At 46.7% G+C, this 27,777-nt stretch overlaps 1 protein-coding gene and 1 pseudogene across 2 annotated transcripts in view; one reads left to right on the forward strand and one right to left on the reverse strand.

The window, feature by feature from the left end:
* Positions 1–1,492, forward strand: part of LOC106609183 (dynein axonemal intermediate chain 7-like) — a 14,204-nt pseudogene extending 12,712 nt beyond the window's left edge. Inside the window, exons 12-13 of the transcript XR_006770640.1 lie at positions 239–344; positions 747–1,492. The product of XR_006770640.1 is annotated as a dynein axonemal intermediate chain 7-like (transcript). The remainder of the gene's footprint in view (positions 1–238; positions 345–746) is intronic.
* LOC106609163 (inositol 1,4,5-triphosphate receptor associated 2) lies at positions 1,248–27,777 on the reverse strand. The gene is given in 38 exon segments (XM_014207646.2): positions 1,248–2,313; positions 3,196–3,315; positions 3,660–3,764; positions 3,991–4,079; positions 4,081–4,128; positions 4,233–4,276; positions 4,372–4,528; positions 4,645–4,779; positions 4,935–5,075; positions 5,167–5,194; positions 5,342–5,390; positions 5,626–5,710; positions 6,150–6,310; positions 6,402–6,490; positions 6,753–6,799; positions 9,911–9,986; positions 10,341–10,515; positions 10,708–10,807; positions 11,868–11,920; positions 12,622–12,922; positions 14,348–14,459; positions 15,286–15,437; positions 16,386–16,487; positions 16,811–16,945; positions 17,156–17,249; positions 17,491–17,555; positions 18,306–18,365; positions 18,709–18,765; positions 19,176–19,253; positions 19,878–19,928; positions 22,089–22,206; positions 22,373–22,531; positions 22,631–22,706; positions 24,794–24,852; positions 25,229–25,409; positions 25,881–25,988; positions 26,365–27,069; positions 27,652–27,777. Coding segments are annotated over 37 exon segments (4,533 nt in total). The 5' UTR covers positions 27,023–27,069; positions 27,652–27,777; the 3' UTR covers positions 1,248–2,048.

The following is a 27,777-nucleotide window of genomic DNA, read 5'->3' on the forward strand; positions in this document are numbered from 1 at the left end:
TGTAACACCGTTGAACCTGTATAGCTTTTTGCAACAAAAACATATTAGCAACTCATGGGAAACCTACAGCGGATTGCTAGATTGGAGTGTGAAACGTCTCATGCAGTATTCTTCTCCCTTGTAAGACCCTCTGTCAAAAAAAATGTGCAACAAATCAACTCTTGGAACTGAAAATCCTGTTAGGCTTAAATGGTGTCGAGTTGAAAAGCTTGTGTCATAACATTAACCTTTTCTCCAGGACCCTCTGATAGAACACGCGGTGTATGAACAGATGGCGCTGCTCTCCTCTGCCTTCTCCTGGAGCCAGTGGAACACAGTGTGGCCAGGAGCATCTGGTGCTGCAGGTACACACACACACACACACACACACACACACACACACACACACACTGCTTAAACACAAACACATCCTCTGTCACACACACACAGAATGAGGAAGAGTCCTTGGATAGAGGACCTTCCCAGATAGTAACAGAAGTAGCTTCAGAATCAGGAACAAGGAAAGAGCTCCAGTGCATATAGGGGAAACATTGAGCTGGTTGACTGGACAACTAGATTTGATTGAGATTCACCTCTGATACTGACATTACCCTGCACCTGCATAGTACTTTGTCCATGCAGATGGACAGGATATTTACCGTACTATTGGCACCTTCTCTCCAAAGTATGTGAGCATCTAGCAGCCATCCCAGTGTCGTCGTGGTGTGTGTGTCGTATGTGTGCAATAGGATTAACCTCTCTCCCAGGTGTGTGAGCACCTAGACCCAGTCCGAGAGGACTTGTGGTGCGTGTACCTACTGGGGGCTCGGAGGTGGCTGAGGAGCAAGGAACACAGGGAGGCATTCTCTCCAGAGCTGGACCCCGGCAGCAAGTTCCACTCTACCTTCCTGCACATGCTCCGAGACCGCATGTCCCGCGCCGGACAGGTGCGACGCTCTCACCACCTGTTCGTCGATGCCGTGCAGACTGCTGTGTGCCACACGGCCTCTCACATACTCCTGACTACAGTAGATACTAGACCCCCAAGCTCTATGTAGGAGTAGGCAACAACCACAGATCTAGGATCAGATTTGACTATTCCCAATCATAACTTTAATCAGTAGGGGGAATATATATTTATCTGATCTTGTATCAGAGGTTAGAGGCAACTTCAACCTACTCTGTGCAGAACACCGTGGGTATGACAGACTGCTCACTGTGAACTTTAACCCTTACAACAGATGGACCCTCATGTAAAACCACAAAGCTTATTTGTGTAGAATAAAGTTCCTTTATTGTGTAAAGTTTGACTCCCCCTCTTTGGAACATACAAAAGTGGATTAATTTCATAAGTGAGCACTTAAAGAAGTAGAGTAAAAACCATTTGTTTGAGTTTGTAACAAAACGCTGGTTATAAACAAAAACAGATGCAGTATAATAGATATTCATATCCCCACACAGTGTAATGCTGTCAAACGATAAATTAAACATAAAAATGGCAGTGTATTACCAAGGTTCATAAATGTAATAAAAAACAACTATTTCACCTACAACAAATGAATGCTAAATAATTCTTAATGGTGGCCTCTTCAGGCAACCGCAAATGCCATAGATTCAGAAGTCTACTATGAAATGTGTTTTAAAAAGCAAAAACTGCTAAATCCACAGTCCATGAGCAAGCATGTTGATGGACCAACAAACGCTCAAAAAGGTGTGACGTAATTGGATAGCATGCGCTGAAGTCCATTACATGATTGGACAGCCCAACGCTGGTGTCATCCTTGACTTGATTGGACAACATTGTGCCCACATATACAACGGCCAATAACATTACCATCTCCCTTCCGTAACTGTGTGGCAGAATGTCTCCGGGCACCAATAGCAAATTGGAAGTCAGTGTTCAGAAACTCCAGTACCAACACACCGACTGCGTCGGTCTTCAAGTGCTCTTTCTTCACACACTAACTAGTCTAACACACGTGATGGTTCAAGTTACAGAAGACCTTCCAGGGGTTGACCACAGCCAGATGCCTGCCCGTCCATCTCTGTCTGTTGGGGCCACAGCCCCTCTAAACCGGTGGCTGTCCGTTGTGCCTCAGCCCTGTGTAGGGCCACAGGAGCTGCTGGATGGTCACCCAGGAGTCCCCTGTCCCCACGGGCGCTGCGTCCACGGCTGGCTGCAGCACCAGGCTGGCTAGGAGGGCCAGGAGGCCTGCTAGGACCACTACTAGGGCCAGCCACAGCCACAGTCCCCGGGACCCACTGGCTGCAGACGCAGGCTGGGAGGAGTAGCCTGAACCCGGGGCTGCTGCAGCCTGCTCTGCCAGAATGGGACTGGAGAGAGAGAAGGAAAGAGATTTAGAATGGATGCCAAAATAAGATTTAGCCTGGGTTAGGTGAAGCGAAGTTGATGTCTGGATGAGACAGTCAGTCTGCTTTAGCCAGCTGGTCGTCTGTCCGTATTCCCAAAGCAGTGATGTAGCGATGCAGAAACAGACTGGTGCCTAGGCTAATTTAGGATGGCGTTAGCAGCGTGGACTGACCACCACTTTTAAAGCGCTCTATGTAGCACACACCTGGTACACAGACAATAGAAAAACAGCACTAAAGCACTGCAGCATGTTGAGCGGCGAGGCAATGCATGTCTCACATACACTCTCCAGGGCACGCACGCGCACACACACCAGTTCTCCTGATGGGAATGGATGGAAGAGATTAGAGCTGCAGGAGAGTTCGTTTGAAGCAGAAACACTGAACCGAGACCCTCACCACAACCACACATCCAGAGACTGCCCGGGCTCAGAGACCAAGGGCCAGATTCACAAAGCATTCGCTCTAGACCAGGTATATTGTTTACACCAGTCTTTCTGCTCAGTCAATCTGGACCAGAGTCTGCTCCCTGGACCTAAAGCAGCACAGCCTGGAAGCCAGATGGGCTTATGATTTAACCAACTGCTTTACATTTGTCAAGCAGTTGGCTGAAGCAGAAAACAGACAGGAATCCAGGCTACAGCATCTAGAACCCTTTTCACACTACTGAGCTAAGCTGAGCTGTACTGCTCTGGCCTCGTTACGCATCCACGGTAGTTGGCAAAAAAAAAACTTATCTGAGCCAGCACAGTACAGTATGATTCAAGTGGGCACGATGGTGTGAAAAGTATATAAGCCTCAGGAGCAGCAGAGAAGCGAAACACTAGTGGTTGGTTCACTACTAACGTCTTGTTGGGCATAATCAGGGCGGTGATTTTGTTGCCCAGCTCAGTGAGACTGGACTTCCTCTGAACGGGCACTTCCCTCCTCTCCTCATCTGAAGGGGAGTCTGTGTCGTAGGCAGGCCTGTGGGACAGTGTGGGCATGCACGGTTCACATACACACATAGACACTCTAATGCATGTCTCACACACACACTTGTTTAACACAACACACACATTTTGATACATACCTGCTCAGGGCATGCACACAAAAGCACACAGATACTCTGCAATCAATGTTCCACATGCTCTTGTTATGTACGTAGGTTGTTCTCCTGCTGACTACGTATAACTACAGACTTGTTACATACATACAGTACATGGTTGGGCAAATTAAATGGGCACATCATGCAGAATGTTTGTTTTCAGGTTGAGGTCAAGTGCGACACGCGCGTGTGCTTCTGACACACAGCTGATATCAGCACTTACCCCTTCATCAGCATCACGAGTGAGGGCTCGTCAGTCTCAACCCAAGCCCCGGAGCTAACAAAGCGCTTTAGCGGAGGACGCCCCGTGCTCTTCCCTGTCACATTCCTGTAACCGTGCCACATACATACACAATCCACACGTCACAGTCCACACTACACCGAACACAGACTACACAGCCCGCAAGTCATGTTTTAACAAAAGGCCCCTAAGATGGAAATGTCTTCCTCAGAAATCCGGATGGTGTTTGTTTTGCAAAACAGGATCACAGGGTGCGTTTAAATATTCTTCAACCACTCCCTATTTCCCCCACACAGTGCTGTAGTCTACCTACCAGGGAGATCTGCGGGTGAGTCTCTCCACCTCCGTCTCTGTGGTGTCCTGTTCCTTATTGGGCCTGTCATAGTGCATGGGTCCCCCCTCCCCCACCGGATCGGGGGATAGCTGCTATGCTGACCCGTCGGGCTGATGCCTGAGGAAAGGAGGAATAGGGTAACAATACAAGACATTGTACAGATGCACAGACAGTGACTAAAACAGCAGCACATCATATACACTGAACCTAAACTGACCTACCTTATAGTACGTTGATCCAGATTGTTTCTTGCCTCTGAAATCATCTGAAGGAAACATATTCAGTATTAGAAAGAAACATAAGATGGAGGTGTGTGTGTGTGTGTGTGTGTGTGTGTGTGTGTGTGTGTGTGTTCCTCACCGGAGTGTGTTCCTCCAGAGTGGGATCCGAAGGACCTCTCGTTCTGCAGCATGTTCTCTCTCAGCTCAGTGAGCTCAGCATGTTCCTTAGTGTACATCCTCCTCAGGTTCTCTACATGCTGGATCATTATCTCTACTGCCTTGCCTGTACGAGACTCCTGGAGGGGGAGAGAGAGACATCACACAGACGCCGACCTACACCGTCTACCTAGATGACTCTCCTTAAAAAGAGGGGAGAGAGGGGGACAAATCACGCAATTAAATTGTACTGTACCTGGTGTATGGCGCCCAGCATCTCTGAGCGACTGGACACTCTGGTCATGGACTGGATGAGGATGTCCAGGTTCTTCTGAAGTCTCTGGATGATCTCCATAGACTGGTTATCATCCTCACACAGAGGGGCCAGGGCCTGGGAAGAGCAGACACGAGGAAGGTAAAAAAGGAAATTGTATACCCCTCTCACCTGTAGCAGGTCCTGACAGCTACATTTGGACACCTCGCTCCTTTGTCTCCCTCTTCAACCTCTCCCTTCTCCCCAGTCCCTCCCTCTCTTAAACCTCTTGCCTGTAGTAGTCCCTGGCAACTGGACACCTCCCTCCGGACGTTCTCCTCGGCCAGGTCCCGTGACCTCTCCTCCAGCCTCAGCCTCTTCTCCAGGGTGAACAGGTCACACTTAAAGCCCAGGGACAGGCGCTGGAATTCCGTCTTGACAGATAGACAACACAGCCTTAGCTCTATGATGGTACATCCAGAGAGATAATCAAGAGAAAGAAAATGTTGGAAAGCTTACCACTACCTCAATCTCCTTGTCGTTAGGGGACAGGCTGCAATGAGGAAAACAGAGTGAGTATCACAGTATCTGTCACTAGAAAACAGCTATGAGTGTCACAGTACCTGAGAGCATTTATATTATCATCTTGCAATGCATCTCTAAAATATGAGGTATTGTACTGTATTGTTGAGTTGCCTACCTGCTTCTGTCGCCGACGGTTGAGTCCTCAGAAACAACAGAGGTTTCAACTGGTATGAGACACAGAAACACAGAGAGAGCGAGAGAAAGAGGTTCATGGTTTAAAATATCGAAACATTGGTCTTGCTATTGATCTCTCTTTTACAATAGAAAGAGATAGATTAAAAAAACTATAATCGACCACACAATGTGACAATTGAATTTTGACTTCAGTCAGTAATTAGACTTATACTATCATCAAAATATTAGGAACATTCTCAGGTGAGGTATCTGGTGTTAACTCACCATCCTTCTCTGTGGTAACACTGGTTTCACTCAGGTCCTCTCGTACCTTCCCTTCCTCGATGACATCCATACTGTGAGACAGCTCCTGGATGATTGTGGTGAACGTTACACACTCCGTACACACACACACACACACACACTCTTCCCGGTCTCGCTGCTATCCTCCGCCTCAGACACACACGATTCTAACAGACTGTATCCAGGAACCAATGTCACATTGTACAGATCTAGCTAGGTATACTGTAGGACCATCATACAGCCAGAGCGCTGTGAAGTGCTTCCCTGTGTAGATAAGCAGAGCCGACTAAAGTGAAAGAATGTTCACTCCCACACAAGGCAGGAAAGACAACATTTTCTCAATAAGTCACAAGGTCATGATACTATTTATGCAATGTTCTCACTATCACAGAGCTCTCATCTCAAATGATTTGTGCACTACTTTTGATCAGAACCCCTTGTAGTGCACTAGGGATTAGGGTGCCATTTGAGACAGGGAGCCATATATCATTAAATAGACAGCTCACCAGTTCCTTCTTGAACTTGCTCCTGAGAACCAGGGAGTCAATTTTGGCTCCTGAGTGGTCAGGCGTCGTAGCATCCCTTGGACCCTGTGATGGGTCAGTGGGCGCAACATTCAGTCCATCCATGGTCTGAGAGCCTCCATCCTCTGCCAGACTGACTGTCCCTGTAGAGACAGTGAAAGGAGTGTTACACACACACAATCTCCCTCACACACAATGTTGGCAGGAGGCCATAGCTCTTCTATTTCCTCCTACCTGCCAAGTCCACTTCCACTGTAGGCACCTGCACCACTGACTCCTGTATGCCCTCCTCCTCCTCCTCTAGTACTGGTAACAGGCTGGTACTGGAACACACACACGAGAGCGCTGCAGCAATTCCACCATGCCAAAACAATTGCACATCTTGCCTTTATCACTACCGTGTGCCTCTATCACAACCAAAAGCAAGAGTAATGTTCTAAACAATTCCAAACAAAGCCAACATTAACCTCCTAACAGAAAATACATCTCAGCACACAGACAGCATATGTCGGAGGAAAGTACACCACTTCCATCATGTAACTAGGACACAACCATGTACACACACACACACACACACACACTCACCTGTCCTCTGCTAGCACTCTCTCAGCCAGCTGGTCCTGGGTTAGCTTCTGAGAAAGAGCGAGAGAGGTGAGAGATAAATGCAGGTGGCCTTGTAACATACTTTCAGCACCATTTGTCAGAGGAAGTTAACGATTAAAAAGAGAAACACGCGCACAATTGCATACCGTACCTGTCCCATGGCATCAGAATGTTATCTCTGCTCTGTACAGTGAATATACAAAGGTGGAATGGAGAATGCTCATTTCTTACATAATGTGCTGGTTGGTGGAGTGCCCTGCAGCGGAGTGTGCGGTGTGTGTGTGTGTGTGTGTCGGGGGCTGCGAGTATGAGTGTTGGACAGAGTAAGTGTGGACAACGCATTTACACTGGCAGGGCAGTAAGTAGTGGGGGCGGTGGAATACAGCACACACACTTCAGCTACGTAAGAGTGGAAGTCACTGACTATATAAAGCTGGACACTTGAGCGCAGGGCTATTATACAACTGGTGGGTCTAATCTTGAATGCTGATTGGTTAAAAGGTAAATGGAACTGTGCATAACAATCAAGAGGAGAATGACACTATAAAACCAACCTCAAATCTCACTGCAAAAACAGATAAAAGGGATCTGGATTGTATGTATTATCTATGAAGCTTTTAAACTCTACACAACCCATGTTTATAAACAAAACGGTTATTCAGAAGGGAGGACACAGGACAATCAAAGACTGTTGCATTTATTCATGCAACAACCGGTCCATGACATTGCTTAAGCAAATACGGTGTTGAAGTCAAGCAGATTTGGACAAATAACACCAGTCTTCGTTTCCTGCCACTGAATAACTGCCAAAGCTGATGTTACTATGTGTCATGAAGTGTTCATAAAGGGATTATAAAGTTTTAAAGTGTGTTCAACCAAGTTTCAGTGCCGGAAATAATGCATATTTAACCCGAGAGTCCCAGGAAATACAGCAAAAATCAGTTGTGCCCATTTAAAGCCAAGATACTAAGCCAGTGATAGTCATTGCGCCACTAGCCTATGTAAAGATTTCACACCAAGTGAAATTGATATTTAGTAATGATAGAGTAACTTGGTTTGCCAATTACATTTTTGTGAATTGCGAAACAGGCCGCTCATACATTCTGAGCGTTATGTTCCTCAATTAATTCAGCATATTTCAGCAGTAGGCGAGGCCTATGCAATGTCAACACAGAGCGCACTCCTGAGTTTTCGAATCATACAGACTTTAACGGCAGTCAAACAAAAGTAAAATGACCAAAGTTGCTAAGCTTGGTAGATAACCTCCAACGAATGGCATAATATCTCCTATTTGGCTAAATCGAGTTGATGATTATACAGATAGCAGGTCAGCTCATGAATAACAGAGAAATTAAGAGAGGAAATTGTAAGGTATCTTAACGGGAACCAATTGTTAAAAATCAAAAAAATCCCATATCTACTCTCATACCATTTGCTGATCACACATTCTCTACCGAAGCTCTCATATGGGCAGCAATAGGAGACAGCGCAGAGAAGCCTGGGAAATTTTAAAACGGTATTTTGACACTCATGAGACGTGCTTTAATAATGAAACTGATGATAACTTAAACTGCATTCCGTTCTCTGTGTGCAGTCCGGCAGTGTCAATTATGTGCGTGATTTGAATTGATGGCGACTTTGTGTTTAGTAAATATGTTTGGCAAAAAAAAAATTGCACGGAAGCCAATCTGCTGCTGCACATGTATATTTTGTGGAATTGCGTTAGTGCGACATTGGGGGAAAATATTGTAATGTCCTGGGTTTTGTCATATTTTGTTTTCTGGAAATGTGAAGAGTGAGACAGTCCTGGGATCCTGGTTATCGTTGTTAATTGGGTTTTAAAAACTCACATAAGTCAAACTGTTGATTACTGGCCTACAAAGAGATACATAATAATAATAATAATAATAATGGGTGGGTGCTTATTTCTCCTGTGTTTTTCTCCCCAAGACACACTCAGAGAGTTGGGTCAAGGTCAGGCATCATTGGCTACCCTTGAGCAATTAGGGTTTACTGCCTTGCTCAAGGGCACAGACAGATTTTTCACCTCCTGGCCCAACGCTCTAACCGCTAGGCTACCTGCTCTCCAGTTTACCAAACTGACAGACAGATCCAGCTCTAACCGCTAGGCTACCTGCTCTCTCACTACTCTCCAGTCTACCAAACTGACAGACAGATCCAGCTCTAACCGCTAGGCTACCTGCTCTCTCACTACTCTCCAGTCTACCAAACTGACAGACAGATCCAGCTCTAACCGCTAGGCTACCTGCTCTCTCACTACTCTCCAGTCTACCAAACTGACAGACAGATCCAGCTCTAACCGCTAGGCTACCTGCTCTCCAGTCTACCAAACTGACAGACAGATCCAGCTCTAACCGCTAGGCTACCTGCTCTCCAGTCTACCAAACTGACAGACAGATCCAGCTATAACTGCTTGCTAATCCTCGCCACAGACAGAAGAAACTTGCACTCTCAACTCGATTAGAAGGCATTTGTTCGCTCCCCCTGGAAACATTTCTCACAGGAGTGCCACTCCGCTGTGCCTACACAGAGCAGGAGACTGGAATAACAGAAATAGCATGTCTGTCTCTGTGGATTGAATCACAGCTAGCCCCTGTAACAAGACTGAAATAACCAAACACAAACCGGCTCAGAAAATATAGAGAAAGGTTTACAGTAGACTACACAATGGTATACACGTAAACATAAAGACTTCATTATTACACAGACATAACATATGTGCACAATCTGGAGCTAGGAACCAAATAAGCCATACTTGCCTCCCTTGGCAAAGTGTACAGTGCAGTGGTGCAGTGAAGCAATTGGGGCAGAATACTCACACAGGAGTTAGGGACCATGGTCCTCCTCCACCCTAACCCCCTCCTCTCTGGGCACAGCCCTCAGCCAACCAGCCCCTGTCCATACCCCTCCATCCCATCCACAACACAGCACCACTCAGCCCAACCAGGAAGAGAATGAACAGAGAGAGTAAAAGACACAGAGAGGGAAAGAGCGAGCGATAGAAAAGGGGAAGTCAAGAGGAGAGAGATGGTGTCACAGTGGCTGTGACTGTCAATGAAGGAAGTTAGTTTTCCCATCATTGTGCCATCAGTAAAATACTTCCTGTATATTGTACTGACCTGCGCGTCACTCATATTGGTTGAGGTGATGTTGTCCTCTCCTTTTCCTCTTTCACTGCCATCTGTCTGCTGGGGGCTGACCCAGAGAGAAAAGGTGAAAGGTCAGTGTATCAGGGTCGCTTGGAGCCCAACCAGAGAAATTATAAATGTTTTGGTGGGTGTTTATCTCTCTCAGATAGTAGGAAGCAGCTGGGGTCACTGACTGTGACTGCACCAACCTATGCCCCAGCCCCGATTACAGGTGCATCGTGGGTATGCAAAGTATCGCTAAAGGGGCCCAATTACACAGCCAACATTTCCATCCTCACAGCTTGGAAAACACTAATTTGACTGGCAAATGTGTCCAGAGGAAGAGAAGCGTGCTACAGTGCACTCACATACACCGAAACTACAACTGTACAGTAAAAGCCACTGAGAGCTCTGTTCTCACCTTCCAGTCAGTAAAATGGTCTCATCCATCACAGGGTAAGTGCAGCTGGGAGATACCTTCTCAGCCAGCCTGGGGGGTGGACTGTTCCCAGCAGTGACAGTCCTGTCGTGTTCTGGTGAGCCAGGCTGAGGTGTGTCTTGAAGAAGAGGCACTATGGTGTCAGGGCTCATTGTATCTGGACAAAAGGATGAGTAGGAGTCATAAGTGAAATGGCATTGGAGAGGGCCATCCAACTGAATGCATGAAGAGTAATACTAATTTGCTGTAGTTGCAGGCTAGAGTGAGTCAGGGATTGCATGGTGCAGAGAGAGAAAGACTGATCAGAGGGGAAGAAGAGAGAGAGTTATGGGGACAGAGTTGGTCTTACCCAATAGAGAAGAGTGGGAGGGAGGGAGTGGATGCTCCTCGGTGTCAACAGCCTGCTGGTGGGTGTCCTCAGGCCCAAAGCATTCTGGTAGTTTGGCACCCTGAGGCACAACACATACAGATAATAATAAAAAAAAGAAAGAGTATGAATATGATAAACAGACGAGCATCAATACATAACAGCCACCTGTCCATTCAGTTAATGTGAAAGGATGCAGCGATAGACTGGCAAGCAACGATGCCTTTGCTTACCCAACAACAAACCATAGAAAAACAACCTCATATCACCTCTGTGTCAGTGTGAGTCACCGTCCATTCCCTATCGATCCGATTAAGTAAGAAAGCTTGACTTCAGAAGATGAGCCATTCTGTTTTGTCTATCTAGAACTAATGACATGAGCAAATAAGTCCATTTGGTAGTCAAATAAAAGCAAGGTTGTATGAGTTATGTCAAGTGGGAGGAAAGTAAAAAGTATGAGAGAGGAAGATGGAAGGAAAGAGTGTGTTCCAGCCTAGATTGGTACATGTCCTGTTGTCTATTCACAGAGGTGTGGTTAACACTTCTGCTCCTGTTCCAATACTCTTAAAATGCTTCCTTCCTGTGTTCCTTCCTTGGAGTGGTCACTGATCAGACATGACAGGACTGGTAAAAGCTACACAAAAGTGACCAGGATAGATAAGTGATTCATTCAAGGAAGAGGTGCGGGAAGGATGCATGTTCAAAGTATTTGAATGGGGCCTAGGACCGTTTCCCCTTTTCCTGCCCACCAGCACCAAAGGAAGAAGTGGCCTCTTAAAACTGCCATCATCATCACCACATACGGTCACATGCACTCCGACGACTACGTACATCTACATACTAGAAGGAACATCCCCATTCAAAGCAATGTTCCAAGGTGGGGTTGTACTCAAATGAACACCCATTATTTTATATGACTAACAACCACCAGTCAAATCTTAACAGCGACAGAGCTGTGTTCCTTTCGCAAAACGCATGACGAGGGCAACCCCCCCAAAACGTGCCTTTTTTGATATGGTTCTATAGTTCAGTCTTTTAAGTCTGGAGTGGATAACCACCAAACTAATCCAGAGAAAAGCTTAAAGCACACTGACACAGTAAGAGTACATACACAGTAATACGTTTTAAAGACTGCCATCTACCTGTGGGGATAGACAGTGACCAGAGGGTGAACAGTCTGTTGATGCTGTGGTTTCTGAGAGAAAAAGGCAGAGAGGGGGGTAGAGAGAGGGAGGGAGGGGGAGAGAGAGACAGGAAGGAAGAAGAAAAGCTAATTAGTTAAAGTTGAAAAATCATCTCCGTGATATTCAGCTGGGGTCACTGGTCAAACTAAGCCCCACCCACTACCATCTTAGACCATAATATTAGACCAATAAACTCCCTGTCTGTGTTAGAGTGGGTTTCGAGGCAGTAATAACCACATTCTTTGGGTTCTGGCAGCCAGTGATGCAGAGAGACCACTGGGGATTACTGAACACTTCCACTAGGTTTGGATGACTTTAACACCTGGCCATAGAAGGCTGGGGCCTGGAAGACTTGCCAGCAAACAGCTACACACACACACACACACACACACACAAGGCTGGGCCGTCTAGGGGCTTTTAACCAGGACACACACACAGGTCCCTAGCTGGAGACCCTGGCCATCTATGGCTGTCCTTGCCACAAACCCCAGAGGGCTGGGTGGGTGTCTGGGCCGGATTCTTCAAGGGTGGCTGAGTGCTCTGTGACTCCAGGGATTACAGGGGTAATCCACACAGGCTTTTGACAGACTCACTAGCCCAGAACCATAGAGAAAGACCTTACAGGAACTCCTGTAAACTCACTAAAATACAGCCCAATATGGAGTTATAATAGGATATCATCATCATTACTAATCTGTGGAATCCTACTCACCTCTCAGATCCTCTCCCTCCGTCTGGTCGGGTTCACTTTTTTCCGAGAGAGGAGAGAGAAGGGAGATCCCCCTTAGTCCCCCCTCCTGTCCCTCTCCCCCCACCACGGTCCACCTCTCCCCCACCTCCCCCTCCTCCCCCTCTCCAGGCTGATCCCCTCTCTCCATCAGTCTGTCCTCGTCCGTCCTCCCGTCCGTCGGGCCAGTCTCCTGACTCTTGAAGTCCCTGTACGTCTCCACCCCCTCGTTCTTCAGGAAGTCTTGGAGGACAAACTCCTCGTCCCAGTCCAGGTCCTCCCCAGCCTGACAAAGTAAATAAGCTGAATTAAAACCTGCTCAGGGAATTGATGTAAGGTCAATCAATCCAATCTATTTCTAAAGCATTTTTCACATCAGAAGTTGTCAGAGGTTTTCCAGTAACTCTGCCTAGACACTAAAGAGCACGTAGAAGCACGGCAGTGCAGGAAAAACTGTCTAAAAAGGTTCAAGAATACAAAACCGATTGAATAGAATTGAACCTCAGATCACATCAGGAGCAAAACAAACAGTACGATAAAGTTAACTTGTTAATTCAATGTGTCAATGTTTTAATTGCATCTGTCCCTATTTAAATAAATGATAGACATATACATAGAATGGAGCCTGTTCAATGTGCTAATGTGATGTTTCAGAGTTTAACAGCAAATCAAACATGGAGTACGATGAAGTGACATTTTCCCTGAATGCTGATCAAAGATTAGTTGAGTTTCTCCTCCCTAATAGTTAAGTTTGGGAAGATGGTAAACTGATCTTAGACCTGTGCCTATGGGCGATAATAGACAATAAAGGCACTCCCAAAATAACATCACAGAATAGGACAGAGATGAACACAGAATATTCTTTCCTGATCAGAAAGTGTGCAAAGTGTCCACACAGCCTCCCACTCCATCCTTTAGCATCTCTATTAAACAGCCTCTCCATCTGGATGGAAAACATACTCCAAAGTTACACAACTATTCACCATCTGAATTAGAGTTCTGTTCTCTGCTATGTTCCATGGCTCTCAATGCCCGTGTCCTAACAGTAGCCCAATATCCACTATACCCGACATCTTTCTCCCATACAAGTGGAGTGAAACGCTGACCTTTTCCTTTCTTCCTACAACAAGATATTCTAGACATTCAAAAGCTACATGCCATCTGTGGCGCACAGGGGACACCACCTCTTCCCTCACGTCTCCCCATCCCTCAATTTGTCCTACCTGTGGATCATCAGGGTCAGGTGTTTCACAGCTAGCCTCACTGCTGTCCTGTCTACCTCGTCCCTCCCTCCATCTCTGTATCCCTCCCTCTCCCTCCTACCTGTGGGTCCTCGTCGGGGGTCTGGCAGCTAGCCTCACTGCTGTCCTGTCTACCTCGTCCCTCCCTCCATCTCTGTATCCCTCCCTCTCCCTCCTACCTGTGGGTCCTCGTCGGGGGTCTGGCAGCTAGCCTCACTGCTGTCCTGTCTACCTCGTCCCTCCCTCCATCTCTGTATCCCTCCCTCTCCCTCCTACCTGTGGGTCCTCGTCGGGGGTCTGGCAGCTAGCCTCACTGCTGTCCTGTCTACCTCGTCCCTCCCTCCATCTCTGTATCCCTCCCTCTCCCTCCTACCTGTGGGTCCTCGTCGGGGGTCTGGCAGCTAGCCTCACTGCTGTCCTGTCTACCTCGTCCCTCCCTCCATCTCTGTATCCCTCCCTCTCCCTCCTACCTGTGGGTCCTCGTCGGGGGTCTGGCAGCTGGCCTCCCTGCTGTCCCCCGGGGTATTTAGCTGGTCCAACTCTTCACGCAGCTGCCGCTTCTGATTCTCCTGCTCCTGAACCCTGCACGGACGGACCCACGTAAATTACACACATATTTACACAGACAGACACGTAAAGCAACACCCCCCCCCCCCCCCCATCCATCTACCCTAAAGTCAACAATAAAATGGTCACTAGCCACAAATACTTCTGAAACCATGGCAATCATGCATCCAGTGACTACAAAGCAAATGAACAGATTCATCACTCTCACCCAGCCCATTGACAGCGTAGTGAAGGGTCCATAACATAACATACTGTACCCAATCCGCAGGCCCATGCAGTGTCCCATGCTGCTGTTGCCCAGCCTGTACTAGGATGATAGGAGCTCTGGAGAGCCCCTAACTCCCAGTATCGGACAGCTCCTAACACCCAGTCCAAGAGTAGTCCAGAGTAGTTTAGAGGGCCTGTGCACAGCTGGCTAGCCCAGACAACGTTCCCACAGCCTGGCCTGATAACGGCCCCCCTCCCCCTTTTATCCTCCAGAGCAGGGCGGCAGTGTGGAACGGGCCCACGTGGCAATGAGGCAGCTACAGACAGAGAGCCATTCTGGGCCAGGACCCAACCACTACTTAGACAGGTTAGAGGTCACCCAGTCAGACCCAGAGCACAGAGACTTCAGGAGAGCAGAGGGAAGCAGACAAATATGACCAGATTCCTCCCTAGATCCCTCCTGCCACAGGGTCTGTAGTATCATAGACAATGACAGCCCCTCCCTCCACACTGTAACCCTCTCTTATACAAGACCCACAAAACCTACTTGACCAGTGAGAGAAGAGCAGCACCAGTTCCTCTTGACCCTCACTTCCAACAGGCGTGCACACACACACACTCAACCCCCACTCACCTGACCGACAGGTGTAGTATCTCAGTGCGGGACCTCCTTATGTTGCTGGCCATCTTGATCAGTTCTTTCTCCAGGGAGTCAGTGTACTGGTCCAACTGCTCCAGGCTGAGGTCCCACTCTGTCCTCCTCTGATCCAGCTCAGACTGCACCGCCTGGGGGGGAGAAAGGGCAGGGAGTCAGCCTCTTCCTGGAGCTGCTGGGTCTCCGGCAGTCAGACCGATAGTCTATCCAGCAGTACTAGACATACAGTAAAGTGTGTCCATCTCTTAGTCACAGTCAGTGACACTACTGCACTCACTCTTTACTCAAGAAGAATGTTTACTGTGGACGTGTCTGACGAATGCAGATTGGAGAGAGAAAGGAGGTGGGAGAGAGGAAAGGGAGTGAATAGAGTGACAGGGAGGGAGAGAGGGGGAATGAAAGAGAGAGACAGAGGGAGGTGACAAAGAGAACGAGAGAGCAGGGAGAGCGCGCATGTGTGTGTGTGTGTGTGTGTTGAGAGAGAGACTGCATTTACGCTACAGCACACTAAGCCGCACAGCATTAATATGCATTGATGGGCTAGAGATAGTTATATAACATTGGAGATTAGGGATCTCTTGAGAAGAGAGAGAGAATGGCCATATTATGTAATCCTATAAAAACTACGAGCAGAGAGAGTCCTATTCAGCTCAAACTCCTCCCTACATTGAACTCAGTAGGGTGCATCTCAATAGCCTAATTGCTCTTTTCCTTGTCTCATTTCCTGTATCTGCATTCTGCACTGATCTGAAAGAACAGGATAAGTGAAAAGCAATATGATGGAGAACCAAAATGAATTTGCTCTCTTCTCTTGCATCTCTGAACCTAGAGAAACACCAACCTCCGCTTTGGTACACATATTTGACCCCCAGCATGCCTACGCACAGACACAAACACCTACACACACCGGAGAATATGGAGAGTTCTCTGGTACAGAGTGACTCAGTAACACTGGGCTAGATAGTGGGTTGATACAGCCACTCTAATGGTTCTCTAGTGTGTGTGTGTGTGAGTGTGTGCGCGCGCACGAGAGAGAGAGAGAGAGATCAAGATAGTGTGTGGGTGTGTATGCCCCTCACCTGCAGTCTGGGGTCTTTACTAGCCCCTGGTCCTCCATAGTGGTGTATGAGTCCTCTGAGTGTTGACAAGATGGAGAGGCCCTCGTCCTTAAAATCGCTCTTCTGAAAACAAACAGAAAAACAATGAATGTGTTTCAGGCGTAACTACTTTAAGTACTAATCAAATTCAATTTGCTATGGAAGAAAATTAGTAATGCATCTACACCACATAGTCAAAGAACAATGACATCATAGATGCACAAAAAGTTGTTTTCTCCATGCACACTGCTTTTAAAATGTGTGCTGGTTAGATACCAGTCCCTGCATAGTGTATTGAGTGCATAATTAGGACCGTAAGGGCTGAAGATATCTAATGAATTATCAGGACTGCTGTATCTATAGTGTATAATTGGGACAATGTCTGCTGTATCTACTGTATAGAGTACCAGTTTGTTGATGAGGCTCTTGAACTCCAGGGACATCTGGTCAGGTGTGGGGCCCTGCAGGAGCAGTAACACCTCCCTGTCCAGAGTCTCATCTAGCGCAGATGCAAAGCTCAGCGGCGACACACAATCCGCACCCTGGAAATAAAACAACACGACTTGGTCACTAACCCTGAAGCGGATAGGCTGATGGTGTCAGTAAACTATAGCCTAATAGGGTCCCTGGAGCTGATGTTTTGGGTGAATACAGTGGGTTGGTCCTCAAAGGTGTGAGCGTACTCAAACAGAGAGAGTGGGTGTTCAATTCACAGGCCGCAAACATGGAACTAGGGGATATATTTAACTAACCTCCAGAGGTGTTTGAGCAAGGGCCAGTTCTGTCTGCAGGGATCCTGAAGTGCTCTGGTTCAACCTGTACGCCACCGACAGGGAGAGACCTGCACTGCAAGAGGGAGAGCGAGGGAGCGAGAGAGAGAGGGAACGAGAATGCAGAGAGAATGAGAACGAAAAAAAATGAACGTCATCCCACTCCACAGAGAAAAGACTGCTTCACGGCAGAAAGAGAGAGAGAGCAAACCAAACAGAACAAACTACAAAAGATAAAAGGACAGAGAGAATACACAGCATTCCCCAATCCTGCTACTAGAACAGTCAAGGCGCCATCTCTAGTACAGTGTACTTACACTGCCATGTCTGGCTGCATCATGTGCATCTGTCTCTCCAGCTTGGTCTTGTCTGCTCTCAACAGCTGTCAGAGACAACAGACATCAAACACGGTTAGATAACAACACTACTGCTGCAGCTAATACATGTTCACTGCAGCTGACAGAGACAGAAAGACATGGATATCCATAGTGCTCTGCTGAGAGAGACAGAAATACTTTTTATACCCCGTTTTCACCCCAATTCCGTGGTATCCAATTGGTTGTTACAGTCTTGTTTCATCGCTGCAATTCCCGTACGGAATCGGGAGAGACGAAGGTTCGAGAGCCATGCGTCCTCCGAAACACAACCCAACCAAGCTGCACTGCTTCTTAAAACAATGCCCACTTAACCCAGAAGCATCAATGTGTCGGGGGAAACACTGTGCACCTGGCAACCGTGTCAGCATGCACTGCGCTCGGCCCGCCACAGGAGTCGCTAGTGTGCGATGGGACAAGGACATCCCTGCCGGCCAAACCCTCCCTTAACCCGGACGACGTTGGGCCAATTGTGTGCCGCCCCATAGTTCTCCCTGTCGCGGCCGGCTGCGACAGAGCCTGGACTCGAACCCACAATCTCTAGTGGCACAGCTAGCACTGTGATGCAGTGCCTTAGACCACTGCACCACTCGGGAGGCCTGACAAATACTTTTGCAGAGCTCTCTGGTCAGCAGTTCAGAGCAGTGGGTCACAGTGTTGCCGCTTGTACCCATCCACTCCTTTATGGTCTAGTGCATGGAACTAGGGGCTAAGGGGAGATTTGGGATAGGGTAATGATTTCCAGACAGCCTCCTCACCTCTGTGACCGACGAGTACTCCACCACTGCACCCTTCAGCTCCTCAATCTGTCTGCACTTCTGTAGAGGGGCGACAACATGACAGCAATATTCTTGATTTTCATCAACAATATCATATTTCCCCCAGGACAATGTCTCTGAAACGTTCTAAATGTACGGTCATGTGAATGAACAGATCAAAAATGTTAAGATCAAAAGGCTTCCATACCCTGAAGCCTGGGTTATTACTGATCTCAGGAACCCAATCTACAATGTGACTTTCGCTTTGTACAGCCGTGTTACCATGGCGAATGTAGGGGACAGCACGGCTACAACAATGATACAGCTTTATTCATTACTGAACAGATACTGAACAAAAAGTACTACAAAGAAAAGCTTTGTTCTTTATTCAGATGATACTGACCTGGAGTATGAGGGATTCCTTTTCATTCACGACAGCATCGAAGGAATGGTTTTGGACCTGTGGATGAGAGAACAGACACTACACCATGACAGCACTGGCACTCTTCCACAACACAGACAGACCAATCAGAAGCAGGCGTGGGGGATCACTTTGATCCTAAAGGCCAGTTACGTAGGTCCATAGCACTGCACTCCAGGCCTTTTCAGAAGACCATGAAAGGCAAAACAAACATTAACACAACCTTTACTTTACTTCTAGGTGCAGTTGACCAGAAACAGATTACCAAGAAGCATTCTAAACGGAGAACCTTAATTGAAAGTGATTTTTTTTTAGTCGAGAACTAGGCTTAATCTGTTTCCAGGAAACCGCTTTCTAGTTTGCCTACCTTGAATCGCTTATTCCCTCGACGGTACAATAGCTTGTTCACTTTTATTCACTGCAGACACACAACAGTTATGTGGACCCACCTGCAGCTCAGCGTTTAGGTCACACAGTTCAATCATCCTCTTCTGGAGGTCATCCATCTCCATGGTGACCTTGATGTTCTAGTCCAAAGGTAGAGGGGGGTAGGAGGAGGGAGAGATGAGTAATTCTACCCAAAACAAATGGCTTATTTTACCCTACCATGTCACCTAACAGTGGACAAGGTACATTAGACTAGATAGCTATGGAATGGCATTTCCTAAATCGGTGTTTCCCAACCCTGGTCCTCCAGTATTCCCAACAGTACACATTTATATTGTAACACATCGGATTCAACTTGTCAACTAATCATCAAGCCCACAATTAGTTGAATGAGGTGTGTTTGTCAAGGGCTACAACAAAACTGTGTACTGTTGGAGGTACTCGAGGACCAGGGTTGGGAAACACTGTCCTAGATCCTGGAAAAAAAGCAGACAGGAAGTTCCCAGGGGGGTAAGTCCTGCTGCTTTGTTGTTGTTTCGCCCTAGTAGGTACTTAACTGATCAATGACACTGATTGGTCGGAGAGCACAATCCTGATGACTTGCCACTAAATCCATCTCTCATTAAAGGAATGACAACCACATAGAAGCACCTTTTAGATGCCTCCAATTAAATACATGATAAAGTAATGAAATGACCCAAGATCAATGTAGATCTTGCTGAAAGGGGTTCTGTGTGCAGAGAGAAAGGTATCCAGTACAGTACCTCATCCTGAAGACAGCTTATCTTTGCAATCAGACTCTGGTTCTCTCTCTCCTGTTGGGGAGATGTTGGGTTAGTATATGGCTCTGGACATTGTATAGTTAGTTGCATACAGGTAACTGCCAAATGAAACACTGAAACGAGCCAGCTTCAGTGCACCTTGGCATAGATTCTGCAAGTGTCTGGCACACTACTGGAGGGATACGACACCCTTCTTCCACGAGAAATTCCATCATTTGGTGTTTTGTTGGTTGTGGTGGAAAATGCTGTCTCAGGCACTGTTCCAGAATCTCCCTTAAGTGTTCAATTGGGTTGAGATCTGGTAACTGAGATCTTTTTTCTCATTTAACTAGGAAAGTCAGTTAAGAACAAATTCAATGACGGCCTACTGGGGAACAGTGGGTTAACTGCCTTGTTCAGGGGCAGAACGAACCTTGTCAGCTCGGGGATTCGATCCGGCAACCTTTTGGTTACTGGCCCAACGCTCTAACCACTAGGCTACCTGCCATGGCGTATGGTTAACATATTTGTTTCATGCTCATCAAACCATTCAGTGACCGTGCCTTGTGGACCGGGGCATTATCATCCTATGGCAGCATAGCCATGGTAGTCAAAATAATGGCCTGCCCAGCATCTTTATAGATTACCCTAATAGGAACTCAGGAACCACACCTGTGTGGAAGCACCTGTTTTCAATATACACTGAACAAAAATATAAACGCAACATGTAAAGTGTTGGTCCCATGTTTTATGAGCTAAAATAAAAGACCCCATAACATGCTCCATTCACATGCATTTCTCTCAAATGTTGTGCACAAAATTGTTTACATCCCTGTTAGTGAGCATTTCTCTATTGCCAAGGTAATCCATCCAACGGACAGGTGTGGCATATCAAGAAGCTGAATAAACAGCATGGTATTACATAGGTGCACCTTGTGCTGGGGACAATAAAAGGCCACTAAAATGTGCAGTTTTGTCACAACACAATGCCACAGATGTGTCAAGTTGAGGGTGCATGCAATTGGCATGCTGACTGCATCAATGTCCACCAGAGCTTTTGCCAGAGAATTGAATGTTAATTCCTCTACCATAAGCCGCCTCCGTCGTTTTAGATAATTTGGCAGTACGTCCAACCGGCATCACAACCACAGACCACGTGTAACCATGCCAGGTCAGGACCTCCACATCCGGTATTTTTCACCTGCGGGATCGTCTGAGACCAAACACACAGACAGCTAATGAAACTGTGGGTTTGTACAATCGAAGAATGTCTGCACAAACCTTTTCAGGGAAGCTCATTGGAGTGCTCATAGTCCTCACCTGGGTGTTGACCTGACTGCAGTTCGGCGTCGTAACCGACTTTAGTGGGCAAATGCTCACCTTCGATGGCTACTGGAACACTGGAGAAGGGTGCTCTTCACAGATGAATCCCTTTTTCAACTGTACCGGGCAGATGGCAGACAGTATGGCATTGTGTGGGCGAGCGGTTTGCTGACGTCAACATTGTGAACAGAGAGCCCCATGGAGGAGACGGGATTATGCTATGGGCAGGCATACTGTAAGCTATGGACAACAAACACAATTGCATTTTATCGATGGCAATTTCAATGCACAGAGACACCGTTACGAGATCCTGATGCTCATTGTCGTGCCACTCATCAGCCGCCATCACCTCATGTTTCAGCATGATAATGCACGGCCCCATGTCACAAGGATATGTATACAATTCCGGGAAGCTGAACATGTCCAAGTGCTTCCATGGCCTGCATATTCAGACATGTCACCCATTGAGCAAGTTTGGGATGCTCTGGATCGACGAATACAACAGCGTGTTCCAGTTCCCGCCAATATCCAGCAACTTCGCACAGCCATTGAAGAGGAGTGGGACAACATTCCACAATCAACAGCCTGATCAACTCTATGCGAAGGAGATGTGTCTGGCCGCATTAATGGTTGCACACCAGATACCGACTGGTTTTCTGATCCACACCCCTACCTTTTCTTTAAGGTATCTGTGACCAACAGATGCATATCTGTATTCCCAGTCATATGAAATCCATAGATTAGGGCCTAATGAATTTATTTAAAATCGACTGATTTCCTTATATAAACTGTAACTGAGTAAAATCTTTGAAATTGTTGCATGTTGCCTTTTGTTCAGGGTAGATGGTCGAATAGCATGACAGTGAAGATGGTATGTGTATATACACACACCATATGTTTGCTCTGAGCCGAGGCCCTGGCTCTGCCCTCCTCTGTACAGCTTAGACTCATCTTCATCTCCTCCACCTCATCCTTCAGCATCTTCTCATTCTGGGCCAGCTGCTGGCCTCTAAAGGGGGGAGAGAGGGACATTATAATTGGGGATGTGTGTGTGGGGGGCCTAATAGGAGGTTCAATTAAGACAATTGAATAGGAAGATGGGCATTTAAAAACTACACGTGTGACTGCGTGTGTGTGTGTGTGTGCATCTGTTGGTGTGTGTGTACAATCCTTACAGTCTGGCCTGTGACTTGAGCTCCTCATTCTCCTCTGCTAGTTTCTGGTTATGGTCCTCCATGGTCTCCACGCTCTGCTTAAGCTTCCTCACCTCCTGCTGAAGCTTCTGGTTACTGAACTGCAGGTCGGACACACAGAACACCAGGTCTGACGTCTCACTGGGGAGGAATACACACAACACACAACAGGGTAAAACACGGTTAAAGTCAAATGTAGAATTGGACAACGTCAAGCACGCACACCCGAACATTACTTACAGATCTGCTCGTGACACCTCCCCTCCGAATGCCTCCAGGCTGCCTGAGGTCATGTTGAGCAGGACAGACCTCTTAGCTAACAGAGAGAAGGCAGAGAGAGATGAGTGAGAGAAGGAGAGAAATGATCTATGCTTAGAGAACGAGGGAGAAAATACATTGATTTGATAAAATGAGACAGAAGGAGACGTTCTCTTAAATGGAGAGCAGAGAGAGATAGAGAGAGGGCAACATGGCTACTTGGAGACATCGTACAAGAGAATATCAACTGGAAAAACTTCACGCCTCAGAACAGTCATCCGTTTCTCTGATTAGTCCTCTAATGTCTGTGTCAACTCACCTGACAGGTTGTCTTGGAGTCTGACAGACTACAGTTGAAGTCGGACGTTTACATACACCCATACATTTAAACTCAGTTTTCACAATTCCTGACATTTAATCCTAGTAAAAATTCCCTGTCTTAGGTCAGTTAAGAATGTGAAATGTCAGAATAATAGTAAGAGAATGATTTATTTCAGCTTTTAATTGCTTTCATCACATTCCCAGTGGGTCAGAAGTTTACATACACTCAATTAGTATTTGGTAGCATTGCCTTTAAATTGTTTAACTTGGGTCAAATGTTTTGGGTAGCCTTCCACAAGCTTCCCACAATACGTTGGGTGAATTTTGGCCCATTCCTCCTGACAGAGCTGGTGTAACTGAGTCAGGTTTGTAGGCCTCCTTGCTCGCACACGCTTTTTCAGTTCTGCCCACAAATTTTCTATAGGATTGAGGTCAGGGCTTTGTGATGGCCACTCCAATACCTTGACTTTGTTGTCCTTAAGCCATTTTGCCACAACTTTGGAAGTATGCTTGGGGTCATTGTCTATTTGGAAGACCCATTTGCGACCAAGCTTTAACTTCCTGACTGATGTCTTGAGATGTTGCTTCAATATAGCCACATAATGTTCCCCCCTCATGATGCCATCTATTTTGTGAAGTGCACCAGTCCCTCTTGCAGCAAAGCACCCCCACAACATGATGCTGCCACCACTGTGCTTCACGGTTGGGATGGTGTTCTTCGGCTTGCAAGCCTCCACCTTTTTCCTCCAAACATAACAATGGTCATTATAGCCAAACAGTTCTACTTTTGTTTCATCAGACCAGAGGACATTTCTCCGAAAAGTACGATCTTTGTCCCCATGTGCAGTTGCAAACTGTAGTCTGGCTTTTTTTTAATGGCGGTTTTGGAGCAGTGGCTTCTTCCTTGCTGAGAGGCCTTTCAGGTTATGTCGATATAGGACTCGTTTTACTGTGGATATAGATACTTTTGTACCCGTTTCCTCCAGCATCGTCACAACTTTGCTGTTGTTCTGGGATTGATTTGCACTTCTCGCATCAAAGTACGTTCATCTCTAGGAGACAGAACGCGTCTCCTTTCTGAGCAGTATGACGGCTGCGTGGTCCCGTGTTGTTTATACTTGCGTACTATTGTTTGTACAGATGTACGTGGTACCTTCAGGCATTTGGAAATTGCTCCCAAGGATGAACCAGACTTGTGAGGGCTGATTTCTTTTGATTTTTCCCATGATGTCAAGCAAAGAGGTACTGAGTTTGAAGGTAGGCCTTGAAATACATCCACAGGTACACCTCCAATTGACTCAAATGATGTCAATTAGCCTATCAGAAGCTTCTAAAGCCATGACATCATTTTCTGGAATTTTCCAGGCACAGTCAACTTAGTGTATGTAAACTTCTGACCCACTGGAATTGTGATAGATTATTTCACTTATAAATAAGTGTGTCTGTAAATAATTATTGGAAAAATGACTTGTGTCATGTACAAAGTAGATGTCCTAACCGACTTGCCAAAACTATAGTTTGTTAACAAGACATTTGTGGCGTGGTTGAAAAACTAGTTTTAATGACTCCAACCTAAGTGTATGTAAACCTCCGACTTCAACTGTATATGTCTGTGTCAACTCACCTGACAGGTTGTCTCGGAGTCTGACAGACTACATGTCTGTGTCAACTCACCTGACAGGTTGTCTCGGAGTCTGACAGACTACATGTCTGTGTCAACTCACCTGACAGGTTGTCTCGGAGTCTGACAGACTATATGTCTGTGTCAACTCACCTGACAGGTTGTCTCGGAGTCTGACAGACTATATGTCTGTGTCAACTCACCTGACAGGTTGTCTCGGAGTCTGACAGACTCTTGAGTGAGGTCCTCTGGTGTGTCGTCCCTGTGGTTGTGGTCAAAACAAGGAGACAGACACCCAGAAACATGACATTACACAGTCACAATATCACAGGCTTGCTTACACACACAGCCAGGAATGCAGCGGTTTTGTAACGGTTACCACACAAAAGTTACAAAATCTTATCTGATAGACAACAAGCTCGTTGATAAGAATATCCGGCTGCAAAAATTGGTATCCATTTGCCCTTGCGACAGAACAGATGAATTAGAACACAGCACCCTCTACAGACAAAAGTGGGACAAGACGACATGCACTGCTATGTAGCGCACTACATTTGACCAGAGCCCTGGTCAAAAGTAGTGCACTATAAAAGGGAAGAGTGCCATTTGGGGGGGGACACAGAAAACAGCTCCAGTACCCATTCTTTCTGCAGTCATCGATCCACTCCTTCATGATGGCGTGGTAGGTGTCCAGGTCTATGGAGACATCTTTGTGCTCTGGGTCCAGCATATTACACAGTTCCTCCAGCCCGCAGTCTTCAGAACCCCGGCTGGTGGTGTGACGCAGGTAGTCCACGATACAAGACACGTACACCTTACCTGAAGGAGCAGGAGGGGGCCCGGTTACTGTCTTTACCATAGTAATTTACTGGGTTACTGTGGTCAGTCTGTTGAATAGCATGGTAAGGGACCTCGCCAGGCGTCATAGCAATCTCCTTCCTCCGCCTGAGGTTCTTCAGTAACAGCTTTCAGTAAACAAAACTGGACTGTAAAGAGAACCACCCACAGGGAATCTAGAGCCCTTGTACCACGTCACTGACTGCTTCAGAAACAAATAAAAGAAAGCAGACTTGGCTACACCCCAGTGGAGCAAATTATTGACTGCCTTTTTTACAAAACATTATCACAGTGAGTATGAGATTGTGCCTCCTACTGTGTGTGTTCGATACTGTGAGTCTTGATAGAAGAGTGTGTACTTCACAATGTGCTAGATTTGATATTTCCAGTGTACTTCTGTGTTCAGTATATATTTGATACTTTGAAAGTTCAGTACTGTATGTGAGTGAGTACCTCTGCGCTGGGTGTCACAAGCGTGGAAAATGGTGTCTAGTAAATCCTCTTCACAGATCAGACTGACCTCAGCCATCATCTCCTTCCGGTTCTCAGAGGACATGGCTCCTACACACACACACACACACACACACACACACACACACACACACACACACACACACACACACACACACACACACACACACACACACACACACACACAAACACACTTTCTGTAACTGCACTGGCCAATTCATCAACAGACATCAGTGGCCAATAAACATATGACTGTTCTGTCAGTTGCATAACTTTCCTTGAGGCAAGATAATAAAATGTGCATAATGTGTGTGACATAAGAGATGGCAAATGGAAAGGAGTGTGTGAGCGGCCTGAGGAATGCTCTTAAACTCCTGTGATCAATAATCCATCATTGATATCATTGTTCACTGAGAACTGAGCAGTGCTTTCGTAATCCCACAGTGAGTGTGTGTATTCCCCTTACCGTCTCCCGTGGACAGTCTCTTGACAACCAGGGCCGGGTAAGGCAGCTCACTCTGCAGCAGGTTGGCAGTGGAGTCCGAAGAGCAGAAGTTGAGGTTATAGGACAGCAGGCTATGTGCAGGTGTGTGAGTTTGGGACAGAGATGGGGTCCTGTGCCTCTCACTGCCGTCAGACCCTGTCCCCGCCTCAGGCTGAGTAAACTGGGGACCATGAGAGAAGCTAAAAAACGTGTCTCCAGTCTGGACAGTCGGAGTGGAGCAGTTCCTCTGCCATCCTCTCCCTTGCCCTCCTAACCCCAACCCTACTCCTGTGCCCCTCCACTCCCCGGGATTACTGGTGATTGTGAAAGTAGCATTGACTGGGGTTGGGGGGTTCATGGTGGGGTTGACAGAGGTGGAGTTGGGACAGTGGGAGCTCCTGGAAAGCTGGGGTGAACCCTTGGGGGTTAACAGCCCCTCCCTCTCGCGCTTCTTCAGGATGACTTCCAGGTTGCGGCGCAAGCCGGACTGGGGGCTGTCGTAGCTGCTGGAAGTGAATTTTGGGATCTGGAAGGGCGAGGAGGGGTTAACCTCACGGTCGTGCCGCTGGATGGTCTGCAGCTTACGGCAGATGCTGTCAACAGGGTTGTGGCGTTGACGATGTGTCACTCCAAGGTCCATGCTGGAGCAGGGGGTGACAACAGGACAAGAGCTAGAGAGGGGAGAGGCTGTCAATGGAGACCGGCCGTCATTATAAATATTAATTTGTTCTTAATTGACCTGCCTGGTAAAATAAATAATTAAAAAGGAGACGGGCTTAGTGAAAGGAGAGGAATTATACTGATAGTCCATCACACCACATACTTCAAGTTCATCACATTTCAAACATCCAAAATAGAGTATTTACAGTTGTTGATTGAGGTTGTTGTAGTCTATCTTTCTTGTGTTTATTGTGTGTAGACTATAGGGTTATAGTTTTTAAATGGGAGCAACAGAGAACAGCACACCAGCAGTCTACATGGATAAAAATAAGGAGCTTACTTGAGCCACTAACTGAAAGGACACTTATTATTAAATGAAATATTCTGTAATCTAACAAATGTTAATAAAAACATTAAACTAACAAGAGTGATTGTTACCCTAAACTATATTTTGTTGACAAGACAAAAATGTTGTAGCCTTGAGTTATGCAAAATAGGATGACAACGACTACCATGAATGACTGACGCCAATTTTCTTTTCATTTTTTCAATAAATATGAACGACAGACTGTCGTAGTTTATACTTGGATTTTGATGTAGGCTACTAACCTCTCTTTACCGTGTAGCCTATCTTTTGTAAACGTAAATAGTCCTCGTTGAAGTCTCAATTCGCTTGATATAGCCTTCAAAGTCAAACCACACTCGGGAACTCAATCAGAGCGCTTGAGCGACGTG

Source organism: Salmo salar, chromosome ssa07 (genome assembly GCF_905237065.1).
Source record: "Salmo salar chromosome ssa07, Ssal_v3.1, whole genome shotgun sequence".
In the NCBI taxonomy this organism is placed as follows: domain Eukaryota; kingdom Metazoa; phylum Chordata; class Actinopteri; order Salmoniformes; family Salmonidae; genus Salmo; species Salmo salar.